The 24966-nt window shown below is 42.7% G+C and overlaps 1 protein-coding gene across 3 annotated transcripts in view; it reads left to right on the top strand.

The window, feature by feature from the left end:
* MEIS1 (Meis homeobox 1) overlaps window positions 1–24966 on the top strand; it is a 109394-nt gene that overhangs the window by 27117 nt on the left and 57311 nt on the right. For all 3 annotated transcript variants that reach the window (XM_074817279.1, XM_074817276.1, XM_074817277.1), the window contains exon 7: window positions 386–497. In XM_074817279.1, coding sequence (XP_074673380.1) covers window positions 386–497 — 112 coding nt within the window. The remainder of the gene's footprint in view (window positions 1–385; window positions 498–24966) is intronic.

Raw genomic sequence — 24966 nt, 5'->3', positions numbered from 1 at the left:
TCTCGACCACCGCTCTCATTTTGCCTTTGCGGAGTTAGCAGGCTGTTACGCCAGAGGGTTTGCGGATGCTAAAAATATAGTTGGAGCCCAGTGCCAGCGATTCGCTCTCTGGCTCTCCTCTGGCTCTCCCCGCCTTGCCGGGAATGTTTCTGTTTTCTATGGTAATAAAGCTTGGGATTATTTAGATGGTAAACATATTCCAGAGTGTATTATTTTTGCCGGGGAGCGGCGATCTGGCTATGTGGAAAGAAGGAGCAATTTGTGGGATGTATTTGCCAGGCTTTTCCTGCGGGTCTGGGCATGGGTGCTGCTCGCCCGGGAGCACGCGAACGGGGCACTTCTTCCCTATCTCAGGTTTTAACTTTTTTTTCTTTTTGTCCCGCAGCCCTCCTGGAACAGAGACCATGATGACACGGCATCAACGCGCTCTGGGGGAACCCCTGGGCCCTCCAGTGGGGGACACACATCACACAGCGGGGACAACAGCAGTGAGCAAGGTAGGAACGGAGTCCTCATGCTTTCTTAGCTGTCGAGCGGTCACTGATGTGTTCAGGGACTGGTTGCTCTCTTTCCGATGTTGCAATGTGCTCAAGTACTAGGGGGTTTGTGCTGAGAAAGGTCTATCTTCCTTTTTTTTTGACACTTTTTTTTTTCCATCTCCTCCTAGTAAAAGGATTGGCATCTTTATTTCTTCGACCCTGCCAGCAGGCACATGTTAGAGCAACATATGTACCAAATTTGCAGTATGCTTAATAAAAATAAGCAATGAGAAGGGGTTTTTTTTTGTTTCATTCAAATGGGCTAAAAGATGAAATCTTCAAAAGCAAATGTAATTAAGATTGCAGAAATGCACGCTAATATTTCAAAGATGCCATCGAAAGATGCATATAAAGAAGAGATGTTAGCTGGCCCGTTTTACAAAGTCCTGAGCAGTGCTTTTATTTACTTTTTTTTCCTCAATACCAATTTACTTGAATGCAAAAATGTTTTCTTTGAGTGCCAAGCCAAACAGAGTAACTGATTTAACAGGACAAGTATGAAATGAGCTTGGTGCAATTGAAGTGGGACATACTACAAATAATTAGTGCTGTCATAGAAGCTCTGAAGTCTAAAACGCTGAAATTCTGGGTTTTTCTGAGAAGCTGTTTAAATGCCTCACACTTTTTCTGAAGAGACCAACTGCGTGGATTTAGTGTTAATTTAATGCAATTAAAATTTAAAAACGATCCTTAATCTGAATATAAAAGAGAGTGCTTTATTGAAGTTGACTCTGAACTCACAATAGGTATATACTTTTAAATCTGGTTTTATGATCATGTTTCATTCAAGTGCTGTTAGACAACAAAGGAATTGTGTTTCCAAAAAAAGGTTGAACAGTACTGATTAGCATTGCAAAGTCTGCATTTAACAAGATTAGTTTTTAAACTAAACCAGTATATTTTAATTTTTTATACACATGGACCTAACGTACATGGTGAATAACATCTCTTTATAGAATTTTAAGTATTTGAGACACTTTATTGTTTAAAGAAAAGTTGCTGACTTCATCGCAAGTATAGCCTAGTAAAAATGGGGCCTGGAATAGTAAACTGTTGCAGAGCTGAGGCAGAAACTGGTAACCTTCTGACCTCTGACTTTTACTGGAAAATGATATGCAACATAAATTCAGGGGGCCTTTTTTCTTTCAAGTATGTATACGTATATATTCTAGTGGTGCTGTTCACAATGCTATAGTTGAAGTGGTGTCAACGTGTTCATTAGAGCTCCTTGTTTTTGGAGCAAACTTTGAATCCACGGGTTTTTAAGGGTGAAAAAGCTGCTGCAAAAATAGGCTTTGAACTAAAACATGGTGTTTGGAGGGGCTTTTTGTACTCAGATAGGGCTGTTCTTTTATTGGATGTGTGCGTGTTGATGTGTATATGTTCATGGACAAAACATCTGCGGGGAGGCTTGCCAGCATGCTCCTAAACCTCTTGAGCCCTCTGGAAATTGAGCTACTCGGTTCCTGGTGTACTTTTTAAGATTTTAAGGCTTCATTGTCTCCTAAATGTGGCATTTTATTAGTCTGGAGTGCCAGTTGTATCTGATGTTTTATCATTGCCATCCTGGTCGGCTCCTAGCAAGGTGTATGCTATAAGCTTGGTCAGGAAGTGTTTTCTAAAGTGTCTTTAGATCTTAGGTCCTATTAAATATCCACAGAAAGACTTATAAGCGATGCTTTAGCTGGTTCTGAAACTTTTACCCAAATCCCAGAGTAGGCTTTATTGAGGCTGGAATTGCTGCCAGTGCTTGATAGATGTTTTGTGAAGAAGCCTCGTTGCATTAAAACTTTAGGAAATGAGTTAAAAAAGTGGGAATTTGCTAACTGGAGCTCTCAGGTCAAGTTTGGGAAAGGAGTTTTGGAAAGGAGACTCTGTCCAGGGGATCTCTGTTAGTAAGACTTGCCCTCAGGCCACTTGTCACCTATGGAAATGGCCTTTTTTTAGAGGAACGGGGATATGGGAAGTGTAGTGGTGGTCTTTCTGAGCCTTGCTTTATGTCTTGTTTGCTCAAAGCCCTCTAAAGGTTGAGATTATGGGGGAATCTCATTTGTTTAAGTACACACATGCCTGCATATACCCCTTGTGTAAAGAAAGCGTGGGTTTAGCCTTCCTGCATGGGGAAGAAGTCAAAAAATATGATCCTGAATGACCAAAAGGAAGGAGAATAAAAAGGTAGCAAATATTCTGCCTCTGCCCAACTACATCTAAGTTCAAAATGCCGTGATTTGGAGGCTTTTCTTCTGTGGCCTGACGAGAGGAGTGGCAACACTGTGGTCAAACTCACATATTCACCTCTGCTGGATGCTTTTCTTGGCAGCAGAAGCAGCCGGCATGGCACTGCCAGAGCAGCCGGGTGCTGCGGAGGGGTGGCAGCGAAAGGCTGGGGATCCGCACGTTCATGCTTGTGAGCACAGGAGTTAACTCAAGATGCATGTGTTGCATGACATATATTCAGTGTATTATCGGCTTCCCTATTTTTAGGAGTTTGTAAAAGTTCCTTTTGGTTCCATCTGTCAAGAGCGCGTTTGCCATTTAAAAAACCCCAAATCTAATCACCAGAAATATAACCCTCTAAAACTGTCTATTTTTAGGTTGTTCCCACAACCTACTTCCCCTGTCGGGGTAGGTAAAAGCACCTTCTGGGCTGGGTTTTCAACCTGGCTGAAGGTATCACAAGGATGTGAATGTGAGCTTTGCATTTTCAGAGAGTCACACAAACTGGAGAGCTTAAGCCCCTCAGCAAGACTTCTCTCCCTTAGTCTTTAACCCAGTCTACTATAAGGTCTATTTTTGGACTTTTTGCTTCTTTACCTGGTTCATAACTGCTTTTAATGCACACAAAGTGCATTTTTAACCTATTTATGTCCCTATGCACAACACAGATCGAATGATTACGTTTGGAAACAGGGGAGAGATGCTCTTTCCTGTAAACATTTTAAAGTCTTTTTTAACATGTAAATATATTTACTTAGTAAATAGTAATGACTCCCAGCTGCTTTGATCTATTATAGAAATCCATATTTAACTGCTAGGGAGCTGTTCTGAGGTCTCGTGCCACTGAACAGCAGGATATGTTATTGCATAGCACGTTGACACAGCCTTTTATAAAGGCCTGGTATTGTGTCATCGTAGGGGATAGTTATAGTACAGGAATGCAGAATAATATTATGAAAAAGTTTCCTCAGCTGTTTTTCTGTTGCTCCGAACTTATTGTGGAGGGCCTTTGGAGGTCTGTCTCCAAAAGGTGCAGAGATGTGAATTTACACAGTGGAGGAATAACTTGCTATATTCCATTAAAAAAAAAGAGAAGTAAGTTCTTAGGTACAGGCAGGTGATGCTGAGTTCACGGCAACACTCTTTTATCTTATTGCGTATTCTAACTTTAAAAGATTCCTGTTTGGGGTATTAACAGATCTATTTTGTTTGTTTTTCAAATGGCCAGGCCAGGAGGATGCTGAACAAAGCCCTGGAAGCCCTGGTACAGTCACTTTTAATCCAGAGTGGGGCTCTTTAATTCGCATGTTTAGCTCTCCTACACAGCTTAAAAGAAAAATAATCCATCAGTGTCTCCTATTTATGTGTATTGTTTCTTTCCCTTTTTTTTTTTGTGCAAGCCCCAGCCTGGGTTCAAAACATTTTTTTAACCTCCAAATAATTGTTGCTCTTTCAAGCCGGGAATAGAAAGTGGTGATATTTCTTTATAAAAATGTATCAATGGCTGCAATGGGTTTTTTTCAGGCTTTTGTAGGAGTTTGGGCAACCGATAGGCAAAAAGGCAATCGCGTTTATTATTGCTGGGAATCTCAAGGCAGTTGTTTGGAGGCTGCGAAGGCAGGCAGCAGAGCTGAGTGGAGGGGGAGAGAAGGGCCACATTATGTTCCAGATGACTGAGCAAGGATTTATATACCAGCTTGCCTTTTTTTTTTTTTTTTAACATGGGAGAAGAAAAGTAATAAGAGCGGGGAGGCAAGGCATTTGAAGCGGTCAGATGGCCGATGACTAATGGGATAGGTGGGCAGGAGCCCGCGGATTGGGTGTCTTAATGAGCACATTTCGCACCGAGTTTGGGCTGCAGTTCCCCTTCACCTTTGCCCTTTATTGACCGAACTGACACTTCATTTTTCACATACTTCCAATTATGGCTGAGCTTAAGTGCTGCCCTGCCTCCTTTCTTTCTTGCCTATGGACGGCTTGAGAGTGGCTGAGGCCACAGAAGATATTTTAATTTGAAAAACTACCATAGCAAGTCAGGTTTAGGGTGTAACCTGAAACTGCTGTCACTTTGCAGTTTCTCCGATGAAAACAAAAGTTTTAATGTTTCTTGTTTAGCGCTTCACACACCCCCCCCTCCCACCCCGGCCTTCTCTGTGGTGAGGCGGGGGATTGTTTTGGGGGTCCTTGGGTTGGCGAGGGGTGTTTTCCTTGGGGTAAATCCTTTTTGGCAGTACAGGTGCCATGGGTGGGAGTCACCCAAGTGAAGAGGTAAACCCTGGTAAAAAGCGGTGCCATGCTTGAATGATGGCTCCTTGTTCCCTCTCAACGCAGCATCTTCTCAAGAGGCTTCTTGTGATGCGATGCCCTGTGATGTACTTCGCCTAATGCTCTCCTTATAGAAAAGCAAAGCATAATTGTGCCTGCACTTCTGAAGCCTTAAACCAGTGTGGATTTGTTGTTTTTGTAATATTTAATGCATGAATGTGGATTCGAGCATGGCCTGGCTGTGAGGCTTTGAGAAGTGCCGGAAGATGATGCTGGGAGAGGTAGACAGGGTGAAGGGATGGACCAGTACGCAGCCACCCCTTTGCTATACGGGGAGGTTTGTGATATATGTCCCACAGCCCAAGCCTGTGTGCATTTCCATGTTGGCTTTTACATGCGGAATCCTTCCAGGGCGGAAACGTCTGTTTGCTTTTGCAGGGCTTCGGGGGTTTCGGAGCGTGCGGTTTTCCTACCAAACGTGAATTCTGTCGGAAATAGTCAGAATAAGTTGCGCTTGCACGGGGTGGGTGGGTTTAAGAACAAAATAGCTGCTGTTAGACCTTAACTACCCGGCAGCACTGCTGGATTTTGCAGCGTGGCTTTCGCGACCGGCTCTGCCACGTGAAGTTTGGGTGAGTAATGAGCGGGCACATCACCTGCGTGCTGGTGGTGATTGCTTTGCATTTAAATATGTGGAGAGTATATCGACAATTATTTACATCCAAACAGAGGCACCTAAACCACAGAAGTATTTATCTCCAAAAAAAAAAAAGTATGAAGTATTACCTACTTTATTATGTAGCCCTCTGGCATAGTAATGGCATGGCATATTTTTACTATAATATGGTAATAAAAGAATATGTAAAAGGCAGACAAAGGTTCTGTCTTTTCACTAAGGTGACCCCTGTTACCAAGTAACTGCTTTACTTATGAGCTTATTAAAAACTCAAAAAAAAATGAGCTTTTCATACTTCACAGGCATTGATGTGAAAATGAGCTGTCCTACGAGTAGTTTTCTTGATCATTTTTAGAACAATTGATTAGCCAAAGAGCCGCTGTCATTAGTTGACATTGACTGATAGCAATTTGTCACAAGCTCCGAAGGTCAGCCAGGCAGTGGAAGCTTCGGCTTGTCTTTGATTGACCTTTTTTGATGCCATTATCATGCGATCGGTTAGACTAGATGTGACCCTCGATTGGAAAAGACAGGGCATTAGTCAACAGGGGCTGCTCCCAGTATTTTTTCTGGCGCTTTATGTATTGTGAATCCTGAATTAAGCGTAATAGGCTTGTTTGGAAACGAAGTGGTATCAGTTTTCTGCTGAGGCTCTGCCATCCCCTTTTCTTTTCTTGCTTTTCCATCAAGTGGGTAGTGCTCGGTTTTCTTTAAATCAGCATGAGGACCTGTGCCCTCTTCCTTTGAGATGAGATACAAGATTTAAAACAACCCCATATTTATTTGAAACTCTTCGTGTAGGTGCATATTCTTCAGCAGCTCCAGCATTAATTATTTTTTATCTCCCCAGAATCATGTTTTATTTTTTAACAGTGATTGAGTAGTTGAGGATTATGCTCATAACAACACGATGTCAATTTATCATTCTGCTCTAAAGCCGGAGGGCGTGAAACTGTTTTTTTCCTCCTTCTGGTTTGTTTTTTTTTTTTTTTTTTTCTTGGTCTCATCAGCCTGATTCAGCTGTTAAAGTTAGATTTCGGCGGCGTTAAGTCTCCGTGCCTCAGCTAGGCAGGGTTACGCTTCCAGTATGGTGCATGGGAGAGAGTCCTCACTTGTCGTGATTTGAGCATCAATCTATTCCCGGTGTCAGGATTTATTTTAATCGTTCACATTAGCTCCAAATGTCTGTTATTAACAGGCATTTTTCTTTCCACTTTGGCAAAGCTAACTTAAATACTTATAAATGTTGCTTGTTTTGCCTAAATTGTGGGTAACATAGTCGTAAACGAATTCTTTTCCTTGTAAAAACCCTTCCTTCCTCCCATTTGCCTTTCAGGGGAAACCTGAATTTCTCTGTCTGAGTACCAACTTGTTTTTCAGGTCAGCCCCCAGAGATAATAAGCAGTTCAAAACGAGCATAACCATTTCAGCACGGTTTAATGTGACTTTCAGTCTTTGCTTAGGAAAAGCTTTCAGCTAGGAGGGGAGCAGAGAGGCAGTCATGTCAGGAGGCAGATCCTTCGGGCTGAAGCTATTGCCTTCATTGGCAGAGCGAAAGGAGGGAAAAAGTCTTTGGGAACTGTTTACCTTTAAAGTGGCTATGGAAATACAAATATTCCTGACTTCTCGGCCCATCTGTAATCAAGCAGCAAAATTCATGTGCTGGAGTCCTTTTTTTTTATTATTTTCTTGGCAAGTCTTTCTAAACTTAGCAATGTCTAGCCCATTAAACATCTGTGTGGCTGTGCACGAGTCTATGTATACATAGATGTCTATGTAAGAACATGGCCCTGACCCTGAACTGAGCATCCTGTCAGCAGTACAGGGCATTTGCAGGCCCTAAAGGGTGTCTGCATGGCCCTGGGTGTGTTACCAAGGACAAGATCTTGAATACGCTGAGGAGGGCATGGCAGTGGAAAATACCACATTGCTAAATCACATCTTGGGCTGTTACCTAAAAACGCAGGTGTAGGACTGAAGGGCATCTTGCTTTCCTCCTTGGATGGGGCAAAGAGAGGTTTGGTTGCAAGTAGTTGTAGAAACAAGTTTGAAGTTTTCGGTGTCCAAGATACCCCTTTTTCGCAGTACCTGAGTCTTGTGTTTTGAAGATTACTGATATGATTTCATTTAGAAAAATTGTTGCTTTATTCTGGTGGGGTTTTTTTTCCCCTACACATCCTGGGCGTGCTCCTTTAGGTTGCAGTGGCTCATTGAAGCCAATGACCTTCCTATATGGCCCATATGCTTTCCATCTTGAAGGCTCCAGCTCTATCCCCATTTGCCTCTCCAGCTCCTGGTGGCTACAGCTGAATCTTTCGCTATCTAATGTGGGCAAAGTGTGACTCTGAGGTGTGCATCACTGACCTCTTTAAATTGGAGGTTTAAAAAGCAAAGTCATGTTCCTGAGGTGGCCTCCACTTTTGAGAAACATTTTATCGCAATGAGTATAAACCCGTAAACATGCAGTGTTTCTGGATTGGTGATGCAACAGGGTGTGCCATCAGGTTGCTTAGCGTAAATCATTTTCCTGCCTTTCACGTGAAATGCTGGAAGTATAAAAAAAAAAAAAAAGGGATGATTAAGGTTGGAAGAGAAGTCTTTAAAATAATGAGTTGTGTACAGAGAAAGTGGGTGCTTGTCCCATAATGCAAGAACTAAGGGTGGGTGTTCATGGCACAGGAGCTTTCCAGAGCATTAGCAGGTTTAAAACAAACAAAAATGTTCTACGTGTTGGGTTAAATTTATTGCTACCGTGTGCTCTGGAGGTCAGCAAGGGACAAAAAGCGATTAGACCAATTCATGGAAAAATAGGTCCTTCTGTAGCTATTAAAAACTCTGGTCCAGATGCAACCACTGGCTCAGGAAGCTGCCCAAGTGCTGATTGTCAGAGCCATGGCACAGCCGCTTGTGTTTACCCCCCCTTTCTATGCAGTTTTCCTAAACACCCATTATTGCTCCTGGGAGAGACAGACATGAGATCAAGCTACTTGGACTGATCTCTAGCTTTTATGTTAAAATAATTTTTAAAAATTCAATTAATGAAATAAGATACCGGATTATTTATTTATCCTTTTTTTGATGGCTCTTGCTAATGCTGGCATGCTTTTGTTGGGAAGAAAGTAGACATAGTTTGTACTTTCTCGCCCTTATTACCCCCGTGGTGGGAATGGTTTGATGCTATTCATTCAAATTTGACAGGTGATTGCTTCTGTAAATGAATGCACTCAAATCATAATTGTTGCAACAGAATTGTTTGATTACCTGGCGGTAGCCTCTTTCTCTCTGATAGCTTTTGGATCACCTGTTTGCTGAGAGCATTTGACAGTCCTCATGTTTATTACCCAATTGAATGTCAGTAGCAATTGCAGCTAAAGATAAACGAAAATGCAAGTACTTGTTGACCTTGACTTTTTTCCACAAGATATTGGACTTGATGGCTCTATTGCTGTTGAACTGATAAGAGTTATAAACAGTAGTTGAAGGAAAATGTTTTATTCCCAGAGGAAAATACCACGCTGCTGTGGGAAATGGCATCTGACTAGCGCTCTTTGCCAAATTTGCTTGGTTCACCTTCATTTAGGCTGTGGGAAAATAAAATACAAATTTCCCCTTTTATGACTTTAATATCTCTGCAAACATGAATTCCTGTGCTCTTTGTAAAGTTTTGTTGGCAGTCTGCGCCAATAACATACGGCGAGCGCGAGACCTCGCCGTGTTTTATGATGTGCTATAATGAGGATTCTCAATTCTTCCTCATTTTCGGGCTGATTTGATAATTACAGGGAGGGAGCAGAGCTTTCTTCTCCTGTTCCATGGGAAGCTTAATATGTCTATAACCAGTGAAGACTGGGAAATGTGTGGCTGCGGGTACGTGTTGCCGGAGTGGAGCCGTACCGGTGGGACAGTAGCCTGGGAACAAAGACAAAGTTATTGCAGGGATGGGGCGACAATAATTTCATAGGTCATGTTTATACCTGGTTTTTGGGGCTGGATCCCAGGTGGGTTCCCTTGCAATTTTTGGGGAGGAAGGGGCCAGTTTGGTGTTGCCCTTTTCAGCTGCATTCGGGGGATGACAGGGATGAGCCTCCTGCCCCAGCAGATCTTGCTGCTATAACCCCCCTTTAGTTTATGATTAGAAATGAAGAAGAAATAAATATTTTTCTAATCCTGCTCCAATATAAAACTTGAAAGGAAGACTTCAATGGAAACAGGAACAGGCAATAGGCTTTGAGATAGTGTGGGATGGAAGTCATTGTATAAACATAACGTGTAAAGACCGCAAAAGAAGGTGGAATTATATCGTTTAAAACATAAGTCCTTCTTGTCTCGGCAACTGCTCTGATAAACTCAGTACAGTATTGTAGGAGCTTGTTAAAGCACCGAAGTGCAGGATTAAGCAGTGCTGTAACAGTTAGCAGTCAGACTAGTAATCGTATTGCATTGTATTTTTTTTAGGTAAGATTAAGCTGGCATTACATTATATGTTTGTGGGCGAGGGGGCATTCTTCAAGGGATTAATTAATAGGATCAACGCTGTAAGATGCTGACATCATTTTTTCTAAGCACATTGATGCACATGGGCTTTTATTTTTTATTTTTAAATTCATGAATGGGATGGGGACCTTCACTGAGCGATCGGGGCAGCCCCTGCGGCTTTCGGCGGCAGTGGAGCCACCTGTCACCGTATAATTCATCGGGGACTGCTTCTCGCTGGCCTGGTGACCCACTAGTCAGTGCCATGTGAAATACCAGAGGGAGAGGCCCGATGTCTCTTCTCCCTGAGCTGGTATGGGATCGCAGGACTGTGACTAAGCAAATGCCTGACGCTACTCTGGCGGGTCTCTGAATGAGGGTGTCGTTGGTAAAACGTTCTGCCTTTCTGGCTCATCTCTCTTTAGCCATGATGCCTCCTCCATGTAGCCTCTGCATCTTGGGTTTGGCATGCTTAAACTTTTGCTAGTAGGGCTTGGGAGGTGGGAAAGGACAGGGGAGAGCTTGGCCAGGCCCATGACATGCCGTGGGAGCAGTGTCACATCAGGGCAAGCATTATCTCCCCAGGGCCCTCTGCCACCCTCTGGCACTCTGTGGCTTAGGAACTTCCTCATTGCCAGGTGGTATCTCTGGCATCTAGTAGCCATGGATTATGTATATATCTATGTATGTATATTTATTTATATATTTTATTTTTTATTTTCTTCCTCATGAGTGCTGAAAATCTCACACAGAGTTTGCAGACAGTTTTGTGTAGTTGCTTGGTGCAGAGGCATGATGTGGAGGTGTTGGAAAGAAGAAACATCATATAAGTAAATAAAAATATAGCAGGGGTAGCCTTTTCAACTACTTGTCCCATAGTCCTTTGTTTTTCTATGGCTGATCCTGTGCCACAAGGAGAGCGATGGCTCTTGTAACCCTGAATGCTGTGTGTTGTCTCAGGGCTGTAAATTTGTCCTTTGCAGAAGGGCAGGAGAAGATCTACTAGGAGGCACCAATTATGCCCTCAGAAAAGAGGTAAAGGTGGTGGACGTAACCTAACTGATTCTTAAATCTTCCCCCAGCTCTCTGAATAGCAGTTAGTGTCACATGGATGCATGCTAAAAATATTCTGGAGTCTGTAGCGTCCCTATGGACTTCAGAAGAAGGCGTATCTTAGCTCTGTCTGGTCAGCAAGTGAAGGTCATGGGAGCAAGGTTTGTAGGGTGGAGAACCTTTTGTTACTCTCCTTGCTGTGCCAAGAGGATCTCCTCCCTCCCCAGCACAGCGCTGAGGGAGAAACCCCACCGTGGTGTTCCTGCTTGGGGCCCTGGCTTGTAGCACATGCACTTCTGCATCGGCTGCCTTTGTACAGCAGGGGAGAGAGATAATGTGGGCAGTATTAAATGAACTGCTTGAAATAAAGTGTTATCATTCAAAATTGTGTTTAAGTTTCTTTCAGGGTGCTCTAACATCAGAGTGGAGCAACCTCTTGCTAAAGAGTCGGGGATAAGATGCAGGCAAATTGCAGGTGGTGGAAAAGAGGAAACAAAGTGGGGTTGAAACGTTATGCTCATGCCTCCTCCCTTCCCCACTTAATAAAGCATCTCCTATTTATCCTCTCCTGTGCCTGGCTGTGGCAGTGAGGATGCCCTAGGAGAGGCTTTGGTGCAGGATTCTGCCCATTTTCTTTTTTCTGTATCTGTCTGGAGTAACCCATGCAAATTCTGTGTGTGGCTGGCTGTGTAAAAGCAAGAATTAATTCAGTATGACTATCAGACAGACTCGGTGCTGTGTTGCAGTTTGGTGATGGGCTGTAGGTAAAGCAGGGGGCTGTTTTGTCAGTTGGTGAGCAGACTGAGCCACAAAATATTTGAATGTCAGTGTATAAATATTTATAGTTTGTGTGTGTGTTTGTTCATATACATGCTTGGATGTGACTACCTCCCACTATTATACATTTTTATTCTGTGAACCTGGAGAGAAAGGTGGTAAAACAACCACCCTTGTGAAGTACAGTGGTTTTTCAGGACCTTTCATATTTTCTTTAGAAAGAGTGTTGTGCTAAATTCCTTGGCATTACAGCTACAAGAAACAAATTAGCAAATGGTGCTAACATTAGTGTCTCACCACATATTTAATCCAGCTGAAAAACCCCTGAGGTGGCCATAATTTACCAGGTTGAACAGCAGACTGGTGAGCAGAGAGGGCTCGTGTAGCCACATCGCCAAGAAACGTAAAGTTGGTGACTTGTTTTAATTTAATCCAAATAAAGTCGGTGACTTGGTTGAATTTAATCCCAATAAAGTAACCAGCTAACAGTCTGCAGGAATGCAGGCTGCAGCAGGAGGAGCATGTTAGTCATAATATGGGTGTATCAGCTCTTCACCACGATTAATTATATCGTATCACTGAAAAGAAGGGTATGCACAATTATGCAATTTTGCAGCATGGCTTTCCATATATAATGTTTCAATATAAATTAGAATTGCCTCATAGAGATGAATTGAAATTCTATGTGTTACTAATACACAAGTTTTATTTACTGTTGCAATTGGTGGAAGTGAAATGACAGTATTAAACTTAAAAGTGCCTCTCAAGTTGATAAACATATTAATACTGAGTTAAAATTAGCAATCAATTTACTTGAATATTGGAGGTTAGCCAGGGATGGATCTGAAGTTGTATTAGGTATATCGTACTGGTCTGAATACATCATACACTGTTGCAAAAGCATTGTGCTAATTTTAGCTGACAAAGAGGATGAAGATAAACTGCCTGCTGCTAGTTTGCCATATGCTATCCTGGTGATAATATTCAAGTAGAAAATATTCTGCAGAGAGTCTTATTGTTTCAGTAAAAGAAAAGTGGAAAAGAGTTAAGCAAATTTCTGCTCTGTAAATGTATACAAAATAATGAAATAAAACAAATCTCAAATGCTGGTGGATGAGATCTGTGAAATTTGTTTTGGTTTTATTGGCTTTCATGGGAGTCAACAATTTGTTTTAGTATATATTTGATCCAATTGTATACATTTCTTGCATGTAAATCTTAAAATCAATCTAAATAAAAATTGATCTTTGTTCCGGTAGGCAAAAATATAGTCCAAGTTGCTCCTAACTAGTTAAGCCTCCCATCCTTCAAGTTTAGTACAGGAATAAACTCTCTGCTGAGCTGATTTTTCAGGAGCTTCTCCTTTTGCTTTGTTTATTTAAAAACACAAAACATGTTCCAGTTTCCATACAGGGAGGATTTTGCTTCTGTAGCTTCACCGAGGAGCATTTGCCTTCTCCATCTGCACCCGCAGCCAGGAGAGGGGTGCATGGGGAGGGGGTGCCCCAGACCCCTGGGCTTCAGAGGGCTGTGGAGGTCTGGGGGGAAGCTTTGGAGGGCTGGGGGGAAGCTTTGCATTAGCAAGTGGTGAAAAGCCTGACCTTCGAGTGACCCGGGTCAAGCAAACCCCCTGCTGAAGTGTCCCATTTGGACATGGATACCTGTGGGGTGAGGGAGGAGATAAAGGAAGGGGGAGGAAGATAAAGTAATCCCATTGACCTGGGAACTTCTCAGATATTACAAGCAAGGGAACAGCAGGAATAATAAAAGAATGGCAATATTTGCCTGCCCCCCATATCTGTGTAATGTCATTTCCAAAGGGCTGGAGTAGATAATAGCAAATGTGCTTTCAAGTATCAGATCAATCTCTTGAAGTGATGGGGAAGGCTGGATACTCTGATCTGGCGGGTGCTGGAGAGTGTAATACAATCCTTGTCGCAGCAGAGAGAATTGTATAAATGGACAAAGATCCGCTGATTACATCTTTTGCTAAAGTGTTAAGTAAAAGATCTGGCTATAAGAGATGGCGGGTCTACTATTGTCTGGTCTTCTGACTTGTTTTTATAGGGGTTTTCACAGGAACAAATACCAATTACCAAAATAAAAGCAAGCAGTGGGGCCAGTCCCTATCATGGTAGGACACATGCTCTTGAGTCAGTGTGGGCAGGAAGCTTGGCAGGTCTGTCCCCTACCATTGCCATTGCATCTTTATCTCTCCGGTTCATTGTTTGCCACTGAGTGCTTGAAATTCCAGTTTCCAAGTAAAAGCTTCCTGTTTCTTGCATTAAATTCAGTTTGGTAAGACATAAATTTAGCTATCTATCAAGGAGGGCTTTTTTTTCCCCTCAAGTAAGGCAAAATAGGAAGAAGAAATTAATTCTGATTTGATGATAAGAGGTAAAATTTTGCATTTTCCCATATTCCCAGGCAGGAAACATGAGGTTGTATCCTCATGATAAGGTGATGGATGAGAGCTAAATTCAGCCTTTCCATCCTGAGTAATTTTAGAAGGGGCCCTGAAGTCCAGATCTTGTTTAGAAACAGAGATGGGCATATTCAGCCTTCATTAGCCATAGTTTCCTTGCAATAGCCTTGCTGCTTGTAAGTTTTTATTGTTCTGTGCAGTATTCAAAGCTAATAGAGCGCATATTCTTGTAGTCATCTCAATCCTGAATTTCCCTCCAGAGAGTTTCTTTTTCTCTCCATTGACTGTGGCGGGACTCACGGAGGACTTATCACCTCGCTCAGACACTTAAATGCTTAGAGTAAGGAGAGATGAATCTGTGCTAAAACTTGTCGTTTCTTTAGGAAGGAAATGTTTGCTCTGTGTGGAGAAGCAGAATAAAGCATTTTGTACCACTGAAGATTAGAGGAGTGGGCTCAGACGTTGCAAGTGTGAGGGAGGCTTTGTCCTCTGCAGCTCCTGAGCACACTGGCCTGAGCATCTCACAATACTCATTGTCTTTGCTGACCTATATCACTAATCTGAAGTGTTCAAAAATCTTGGCATTCATAGAAAAAGAGATCTATATATGTATTTAATATTACTTGGGGGGGGCAGTGTCTGTATTTCCATGCCTACCTCTTGGGAGGACAGGTTTCAGGCTTTCTCTGCCATCCGGAGGTTTCTTGCTTCATCAACGTGTGTGTGGTTTGGGTGGAAGGTTTTCACGTGACTCTGGGAGCTGGGAACTTAAATATAAAACCTGACGGATGGGGCTTGTGAAACTTGGTAGCAATGCTTTGCTCAACTTCCAACTAAACAGCATTGAGGTCTTTCCTGAGATGAAAGGCTCCATGAGCGAAGCCGTGAAATGAAGCCTATTGCCGAGTTGATGTGGTAGGAATGGCCATACTCAAAACAACTCAGGGCTTTGCTTTGTTGTGCTGTTTGGGCATGAGGTCCTTTGGCTGCTGGCACTGCAGCTGTTGGGACTTCTCTCCATGCACCTTCCTTGTCTGCTTTTAGATGTAAAACCAGAGTTAAACCTACTTCCACTCCAAAGTAGCAAGGGTGCACATTCGGTCCATTTAAGCGCACTAATATGCATTCAAAAATGCTCATTTGTCTGCTTCATTTTGTAGTTATATTTGTAGCAATCCTCACTAGTAGATGAGGTGGAGGGTTTTTTTTAAAATAATTTCTATGCAGAATATAGAACTGTTATTTTCATATTGAAAATGAGCAAGTCCACTTGGACGCTGTTCTGAAAAATATATCCGGATTGTGCACCGTGACCCTGCTGTGCCCCAGAAACATTAAATTCAGGGTTTGGTTCCTTGGGAAGCTGTGAGTGAAAAGGCTGGGGATGGTGCTGGGTTTCGAGTGCTGGAGGTTTGCAGGCGTGGAGGGAGGGCAAGTTACTGGCAGCGGCAGTGCGGGCTTTCATTCAGCACCTTGTCAGCAGGCCTTATCTGGGATCTTGAGGGATGGCTCTCCAGGGTAAACCCGGGTAGGGAGCTGAGTGAGGTGCTTCCAGGGATGTCCCGGAGGAGGTGGATTCCTTGCGAGCTGTTCTGCTTGCCCTGCAAGAGTCATAACCTGCACAGATCCCTGCAGTGCCTTGGAAAGTTGGGCTTTCCGGCATGTTCATTGACTGCTTTGAGACTGAGACCTCCTTATTTACAACTCATGTCATCTTTAAGATAATGTATACAGCACCTGCTGTCCTGAGCCTCTCCTTGCATGCCTTTGAATATGAGGTTCATGTGCAACCTCGAATGTGCAGAAAGTCTTCTGGGCTGGTAAGAGGTGAATGTAAGGGAGAGCCTCCACGTGGTCTTACAGGCAAGAGTGTATTGCCCTCTCTGGGTCTATTTTTCCTTCTTCAGGTCACTTGAGATCATATTCATTGTAAATATGGTGGTTATGTCAAAGTCTTTTCCATAGAAACTGTTAAATAAAGTATAGGTGAGAATGCTTTTTAGCTGGACTTTGAATTTTAAGTAGTGATTATAGATGAAAATCTCTGTTTCCCCTTCTCATCCACCTAAACCACGAATTGCAGGTGGAGCTGGTCAGGCGGTTAAAATAAATGACAAAACTCAAAGTTGTTTTGCATAGAAAACGGCAGTGTGATTAGCAGTGGTTCAGAGGCTGGCATTGTTGGTGACTGTTCAGATAATTGGCAGATATTTGTAAAAGAGTTTTCCATTCTCAAGAGAATTGCCAGTTTTGGCATCAGTGATTATTGTGACAGCACTACAATGGGAAAGAGTGCAGGTCTGTGACTGGAGACTTCCTCTTCTGCCTGAGAAGCCCTGGTGACCCAGTCTTAAGACAGAGACACTTACCTCCAAGTTGTAAGTAGCCAGCCATACAGCAAAAGTTGTGTATGTATGAAGAAAGCAGTTCACAAAGAGTTGGAAAACTGTGTTTCCATTCTGCTCAACATGTGAGGAGTTTATTAGAAGAGACTCATTCAGAGTGATGGGGAAAACTGGAAATAGTATTTACTAGGATTTATTTGACTGTCGCAGGATAATTTGAATACAGATTTGCAAGTATTTTCTTTCCTTTTTATGCACGTCTGAGTTTGTGTCTATATATATAGATAGATTACTAAATTATCCTGATCTTCATCAAAATAGTCTGCTAATATTTTGCTTGCCTTTATCAAGATGCAGCATGAAAGGACCACTCTGATTCATATTTTTAAGGGATGTTATTCTGACCTCAGAAACGGATACTTCCTTAGCCAGTGCCAGAAGGCCCTTTCTGTGGTTTCAGTCCCCATTTCTTCAGCAATTAAGAATCAGGTGGCATCAGAATAACAACTGATTTTAATAGCCACTTTAGCTACCTCCGTCATGAGGAGGAAGCATGCAGGGCTTCTGCAGAGCCTCAGAGCTCTGCGGTGTGACCTCAAGTGACCAGACACACGCAAAAACCAGTGCAACTCTTGAACGGAAAGGTCTGCATCATTCAAACTGTGCTGACTTTTGTCCAAGAACACACTGTTTACCTGTTCCTTCCAAATTGGTCAATTTTCTGCAAGGCTGAGATGTGATTTTTTTTCTTTTTTTTTTTTTTTTTTTTTTTTTGCTTATCTCAATGCAACTTGGCTGGTTTTAGTGGAGCTACTCTTCACTTACGTGTGGATGTACGTCAAGGATCGTATTTTCTGTTCTGGAGATCAAAGCTGAACTATCAACCTATATATTCCCCCTCCTTTGTGTCTGAAGATAGTTGTATATTCATCTGAACATATGCAGGCTGACCACTCCAATCAAAAGCAACAGATCCTACCAGTTAAGTCTAAAATGCATCTTGCTGAAGGTAGTGTCAGAAAATACATTGACATGAGCATGAAGCATCCAAGCTTCTGTCTGGCTCTCGAGATGTGTACTCAGACCTTAATGAAGGGTGGGGTTTTACTTATCCTAATAAAAAGATTTTGTCTGGGGAGGTGAGAGGCAGAAAGAGAGAACGTATTTGCCCAATCTAAATAAAAGGCTATTTATGCCTAATACATTGGCAGAATTATTCCAGAGTAATTTATCCACAAGAAAATATGATCCTTGTGTCACTGCCAAGGTCAGAGAGACCTATGGTGATCTGCAGAGTAAGTTCAGGTCACCCAAGTTAAATCTGCCTGGGGGCTGACTTAGCTCACGCACCACATTTTTTCCGAGATTAATAAAAGCAAACATCTTCTATAGATGAAGGCAGGCCTAAGAGTGTGGTCAACTCTTTCCTTTGAGCCAAGGTCTCCTGTTTTTCCCTTCTCCTTTCCAGGTTGCTCCTTCCATTTCCTCTCTATTATTCGCTTTTCCCGGCATTTACAGGATGCTTAGAAAAGTCAGTCTTTTTCTTTGCGTGGCAACTGGTGCCTATAAAACCCTTCTATTTGACAACTGCATGCACAGGAGGGGCATGGAGACATTGCTGGTGTTTTAAGCAGGAGCATCATTGGCTGTCTGCATGTGTGTGGTGTGTCCTCACATATCAGTTGAGAAGCATGTCTTGAAAGTTCAGGCAAGAAAGCTGGGGTACACAGTAGAAATATATTTCTTGGTAACCTCAACTGCGAGGGTACCATCTGAGCAACAGAATATTTGGCAGAACCATTTTGAAGGTGAAGCTGGTGACTTTGTAGGCACTGCCAAGCTGCCTCAGGAGGAGACAGATCAAGTGGTGAGCTGGGCAGGTGAGAGTCCTCTTCCATCACCAGTGGGTGGAAGGGGTGAGACAAGGTCCTCAGCCCTTTCAACAAGGATGAGGTTGTTTCAGCAGAAAAGCAAGAGTATTCTTCCATGTGGTCTATACCTGCCATGGGGAAGCTGATGCCTGTGGTTTTTAGCCTGCCAGAACCTGAGGTTTTCTTTAACTTCCTTGGTTACTCATTCATGTCATTTAAAGTACATGAAATTATTAAAGCAGGCAGGTTTTGCTTTCTATCCATTCCTACTACTGTTGCTATTAGAGATAATGACAAATGCTGTGAATTGAAAAAGAAACACCAGAAATCTTTTTGACTTGCTTTTTGAAGGATGTTTGCATTTTGTTTCTTTTTTTTTTTTAAGACACTGGATGGCTTTTTGCTACGACCCAGCTTTGCTTTGAGATTTCTGTGGGATTTTGGTTAAACACTCTTATTGCAAAGAGAGGAACTGGAAATGGCCAAGTTGCCTCCTTCCCATCCTTCATCCCTCTCGCAGCTGGGACGTTGATGCCACTACATGTAGTGACATAAATAATACTGCAATTCTGGAGTGCGCTGGAAGATTTTCCCTTTCCTCCTATCAGTTTGCCTATTCAAGGTAATCCTAGGTAGCTGCTGTCTAGGAATATGTAGTGATAGAAGATGAAAGAGGTAAAAATAAGGTGCGCGTGCACCTGTAGGTGATATTCAGGGGAAGTTTTTAAGTGTCCAGCATTGATCTGACTTTGCTTTCACCTTCATTGCATGTTTTGAACTCTCTGACATCTGTTTGTTCCTGGATGATTTGCATTTGGGTTTGTTGTTTATTTTAATTTGGAAAAAAACCCACACTCTAACCTATAACTGCACTGTAAAACAAGCAGCAAAACACCAGAAGCTGTGACAGAAAGTTGCAGGAAACCAAAAACATAGCAGTGACATGAATATATTAAGCTGAAGCCGAAGGGGACATGCTAACTTAGTAGGATTGAAGCGTCTGAAAGGGCTGTCAGTGCCTCTGTGCCCCAGGGAGGGCCATGAAGGGAGTTCAGCTTCGGTGCTGAGCCTGGCGGCCAGTGCCTGACCATGAGGAGCAGGGTCAAGACCTCCCCATCACCGTTATTTCTCTGAAGGGCTCTCCAAGCCCTCTGAGTTTCCTGGCTCTGCCACAGGGGCTGGATTCACACCAGCTGCCTGGATGTGCAGGGGTTGTACCCCCACCTGCCCCTTGGTGCCACCCCACCTCCCCACACCCAGGGGTGGCACACCCAGGGTTAGAAGAGGTGAGAAAGTAAATTCCACTTTTTGGGGGAAAGTGTTTGTATCAGAAGGGGAGTTTGTTGGCCTGAGCACCATGGTGATTATCGCTTGATCCCTCCCAGCTGTGTAGAGCAAGGGGAATCTGGGCAGAGCGAGCAGCTCTCTTCTCAAGCAACAGCTGCTGTGCCCTACCCAAATTGGAGCTTTCTAACCCCAGTGTGGATGAGCCTGAGCGAAGTTTAGCCTTGCTACCACTAGCAGGTGTGCTTCAGTTGGTGCAGAATGACACCCATGAGTGCCCTCCATCTCTAGTGCCACTCTCTACTGGGTGCTGCCCACATGAGCCGCAGGCAGGGCGATGGGAGATGACTTCTGAAAGCACCCGTCTTCTGCTCGCCATGCCGAGCAGAGGGCAGTGGGAGCCATGCAAGTGGCAGCAGCATGCCTGCCTGCCAACGCCACCGGTCCTTCGTTCTAAAGCCCGACTTCAGGTTTGTCTTTCCCATTGTGGTCTTTTTTAACACCACCTCATCAGAGCAGAGTTGCCTTTTGTGTTGGAGAGGGACAGTCAAGTGGAAGAAAATTTTGTGTGAGCTTGGCTCTTGCAAATCTACTTATCTCCTTTTGGTTTCTGCACCCCCTTCCCGAGAAGCAGCCTTCCGCTATTGTCATGGGCTCTCCAGAGTGACCAGCTTTTGCTGGAAGAACAAGAGCTGTAGATTTAGAACAACAGGCAGCAAGGAGTAGTGGAGACAGCACAAGAAAAGCATTATTACTTTTGTCTACGCCCTTCACTTAAGAGGTCTGACAGAGGGTTGCATTTTTTGTAATTAAGGTGGGTTTTTCTGAGCTGATTACGTGCATGGTAACATAAAGTTTTGTCTTTGGGGAGTGAAGCAGGCTTCTTCTGAGTGTCCCAGGCAGCCCTAGGGTAGGGTGAGGAGAGGAAACTCACTGGGCAGTCCAAATACCATCTATTCAGTCATAATTGCAAAGATTTCTAACAGTTGCTTAGAAAAGAGGAGCATAAGTGTATTGGGTCCAACTCCTGCCCTGTTCATATGGAGCCCAGGTACTGGAAGATTCCCAAGTCCCTGTCATTCTGCCCTGCTCTGCCCAGTAGTTTAGACCACCACACAGGTATCTAATTTCCATCAGACCTCAGAGACAACTTGTGGAAATGGTTCTTCTAGGTGGACGTGGTCAGTCCTCTTCTCTGCTCTCCTTTCCATAGGTGTGAGATACAGGGTCCTGCATAGGGAACCACCAGGCTGTCTCAGAAGGGTTTTTAGATTAACTCTCCATAACAAATCAAAATTATCTTCCTCTTGTTTTAAGTATGAAGAAATAATTAATTTGTGCCTTAACTTCAAAGCCAGACATCTTTTTGCTAGTTGCCCAGTCAAGAGGGTTCAGTGGTGGTGATTTGCTGGAATAATGGCTGCAGCAAGTGGATCTTTATAAGGTTGTATGAGATGATGGATGTTTTTTGAAACATTGGCAATGGCAGCTGAGATGTTGTTACTGTCAGAAGAGGAAAGGTAGATGAGATGGGGGCATTTTATTCTCATGCCTTTTAATTCTGCCTTTTGCAGTTGCAAAGTGACTGTTGTTTGTGGGGAAATAGAGTATGTGTTGCCACCATGTCATGCAAAGTGAAGTTTAATGTTCGTTTTCTTTCAGTCGTGTCTTGGTTTTCATTGTCAGATGTTACTGATGGACTAGGGACAGAGAAAATAATAATTTATTGGGTTTGATGCTAACTTAAAATGGGTGACAGGAGTAGAAGAAAATACATTGTGTATCAGCAAGAATTTTTCACTTGACACAAACCACTTAGGGGCTTCCAATTAGAAATACCTCACGTGGGCTTGGTAAGTCATGAATCCTGACTTGCCTGAGCCGCAGCTAGACTAATTCTCTCACATTCATTATAGTTATATGACTCCTGTGACATATGGGATCCAGCCCTGCAAAAGAGGATTTGGGGCAAACAGTGTCTGAACTATAGCTTCTGCAGGGCATACTGCAACTTGGGTCAGCATTGGTTGGTCTTGAATTGGCCCAAAATAAAATGCTTTAGTTTGGTTCAACAATCCCAAGCATTTTGGTTTGTCTTTCCCAACAATTAATGTTTTTAAAAACTTTTTTTAATGGAAGAAGTAATTTTGAATGATTTGGAGAGTGTCAAGGTTCTGGTGCATATCTGCTGTTGTAAAACATTATATCTACAGCATCATCTCCTCTGGAGCAGGCATGCAGTCAGGGCCTAGAGCAATTTAGCTGTGTTTAGGGAAGGAAGCCTATTTAAATGCTCCACTGTAATAAACTGTTTCTACAGATAATGTGTCCCTTGGTTTATACGTAATATGCTTCTGATCTTTGCTTTGAGCCTCTTATAGCTCCTTGTGCTCAGTCCAAGAGTCAAGTGTCTTAGGAGCTGGATAAACACAAAGATAGAACCAGTTGTTAAGGAGCTATAGAGATTTACAGAAGTTGACCTCATGGCCATTTGGGGTATTAGTTGGGCATATTTCCCCCATGGCTGAGCAGTCCTACACTCCTCCTGCTGCTTCGTGTGCTCCTGCTTTGCAAGGGAGTAAGTCTGACCAAATCCAACGGTGGATTTACCCGTGTCTCAGCCGTATGCAGTTGACTTCTCATAGAGAATGCAACTGGTGGGACCTTTAGTTGGGAGAGCCAGGTCTCCTGCTGAGATTGGAGAGAATAGGTTTCAAAAAATGAACTATATTTGAACAAAATGAGAGAATGACTGAAATACAGCTTTTCCCAAGAAGTGGTAGGGTTGTCATGCTGGCTTTTAGAGTAGGGGAAAAAAACCCAAAACTTTTGGTTAAAGCAGAATGTTTTTTCTGTTTACCAAATACTTTTCTATAGGGTATTTGCTTACAACTGCTCAAAGTAAACTTCTGTTGCTGGCAACAGAAAGTTGTTTTCTTCCCATACAATAAATTACTTTCTTTTGAATATTTCTTTTGGTGCATAGATGGATGGCTGCAAAAATATCGCTCCACTTACCCATAATAGCAGAGTTTTCTGAATGCCATTAAGAAGTTCTGTGTTGTGCAGGAGAAGAGGTTTCCTTCATTTCAGCTGCTGAACAAATGAAAATGAGTAAAATCTGTGGGGGTTTCCCCCCCCCCCTATTCATCAATGCCGTTTTTACTCTTTGCGTAGACAGCTAATTTGCTCATTGCTTGCCTGAAGGGAATTCAAGTCAAAAAAGGAGGATCGAGTTACTAGAAAAAGGTGCTCCTGTCTCTAAAGAACAAAGTACAACGATTCAAGAAAAAACTTTGAAAATTTGTCAAATGCCAGAGTGTGATTTATACTTGTCCAGGTTACTCCATCTATGAATATTTGTGTAGGATATTTTTGTAACTGTTTCCTTTAGTGTCTTGTAAATATGGATCCTATCTGTGACTGACAGCCTCCTACAGTTTATGTCATGGTCTGAATCCTTGCATGAAACTTGCATCGCATCTCCTTAAGAGATGCGTGCAAACCCAAACACACAGTATTTGTTCCTTGTAATGCTCAATTTCAACCTTGTTGTTCCTCATTAACTTTTTATTAAGAAGGCTTTTTCCTTAAGGAATAAGGAAAAAAAAATTGGCCCCTCATGAACACCATGTTTAAATTCACAAGCAGACCTACATCATCACTGTAAATCATTTTTGGGGCTGTTCTGTAGGCTATTGGGTGTGCTGAGATGATTGCCATTGACCTCAGGAGCTCCTGGAGTGGGTGCTTCCATCGCATCTGACTAATCATGGATCCAAACTAATAGAAAATGGTTTTTTCCTGATAAAGAAATTGCACAGTTACTTTAAGCTTCCTGAAGTACCTTTTTGCTGGTAGCCCCATCCTCAGGTCCTGCGCCTTTTTTGGACATGGGTGTGTTGAGAGTAGTCACAGTGGGTTAATGTTGCATATACAATATATATATGTGCGTCTGTGTGTGTGTAAATTTTAAAATAATACATTTTGGGGAAGTCGTCTAAACTCACAGGCCTTTTCTTGTCAAAACTTCTAGTTCTGCCTAACAAATAGGTACAACTTGGATTACCAGCTGGGCCTGCATCCCCAAACTATGCCAGTGCCTTCCAGCTCTCTCCTGGCATATCTGAGCGCTCAACCCCCTGTGCTGCTCAGCCAGTCTCCTTCCCCACCTTGCTGTAAGGAGGAATGATTGTTTCTGAGTAGTGAACTTGTCCTCATATACTTGTGGACGTGAATATTAGCCACACTGGATCATGCCAGAGTCATTTGGGTGTGATTTTTCTCACCACGTTCCTTTGCCAAGTTGGAACTTGTTGTGTCAGAAACAAATAAAAAGAAACAAAACCAAAGCAAAAACCCCAAAAACTCTATATTCTTTTTTCATTGCCCAAATCCATTCAATGCTGGTGGTCTGAAATGGCGATCCTTGTTTTAAGTCCTGTGAACAGGAGGTTGTGGCAGATTCCTTCTCTCCTGCTCTTGTTTTACCCAAAAACTATTTGTTGCATCCTGCTTTTTGAGAGTTCATCATTTTGTACCTTATAGGAAAATTACATTTTGCACACAGGCCTGGTTTTGCTCAGCAAAAAGTCAACATGGTGGATATGTGGGTTTCCAGCAAACTGGAGATGTGTTTCTGTAAGGAATAACATAGATAAAGGTATAGAAATTATATTAGTTAATCTAAATTAGCACTGAAGAAAGGTTAAGGAATGTAATTTGGCACTTAAAATCTCTCTAATACATTATGTTTCTTAAAGTTACTAATGAATCCTGCTTTCCACTTACCTGGAAGGGTTACTAAAGAGATTTGGCTTTCTGGAGGTCTTAAAAGAGAAAGGAACCAACAGAGCTGTGGATGGACAGTAAAAGTTAAACATTTGGCTTCGATAATGTGGGATTTCTCATGCTAGTGGAAGCAGGAATTTGAGGAACTTGTATCTAAATGCTTTTTTTTTTTTAAAAAAAATCACACTCTTGAAAAGCCCACAAACTTTGGGACATCATATTAGGTGTTTCAGTTCATAGCGCCAAAACC

This window comes from Strix aluco, chromosome 3 (assembly GCF_031877795.1).
Source record: "Strix aluco isolate bStrAlu1 chromosome 3, bStrAlu1.hap1, whole genome shotgun sequence".
Classification (NCBI taxonomy): domain Eukaryota; kingdom Metazoa; phylum Chordata; class Aves; order Strigiformes; family Strigidae; genus Strix; species Strix aluco.
This window is presented reverse-complemented; position numbering and strand designations above follow the sequence as displayed.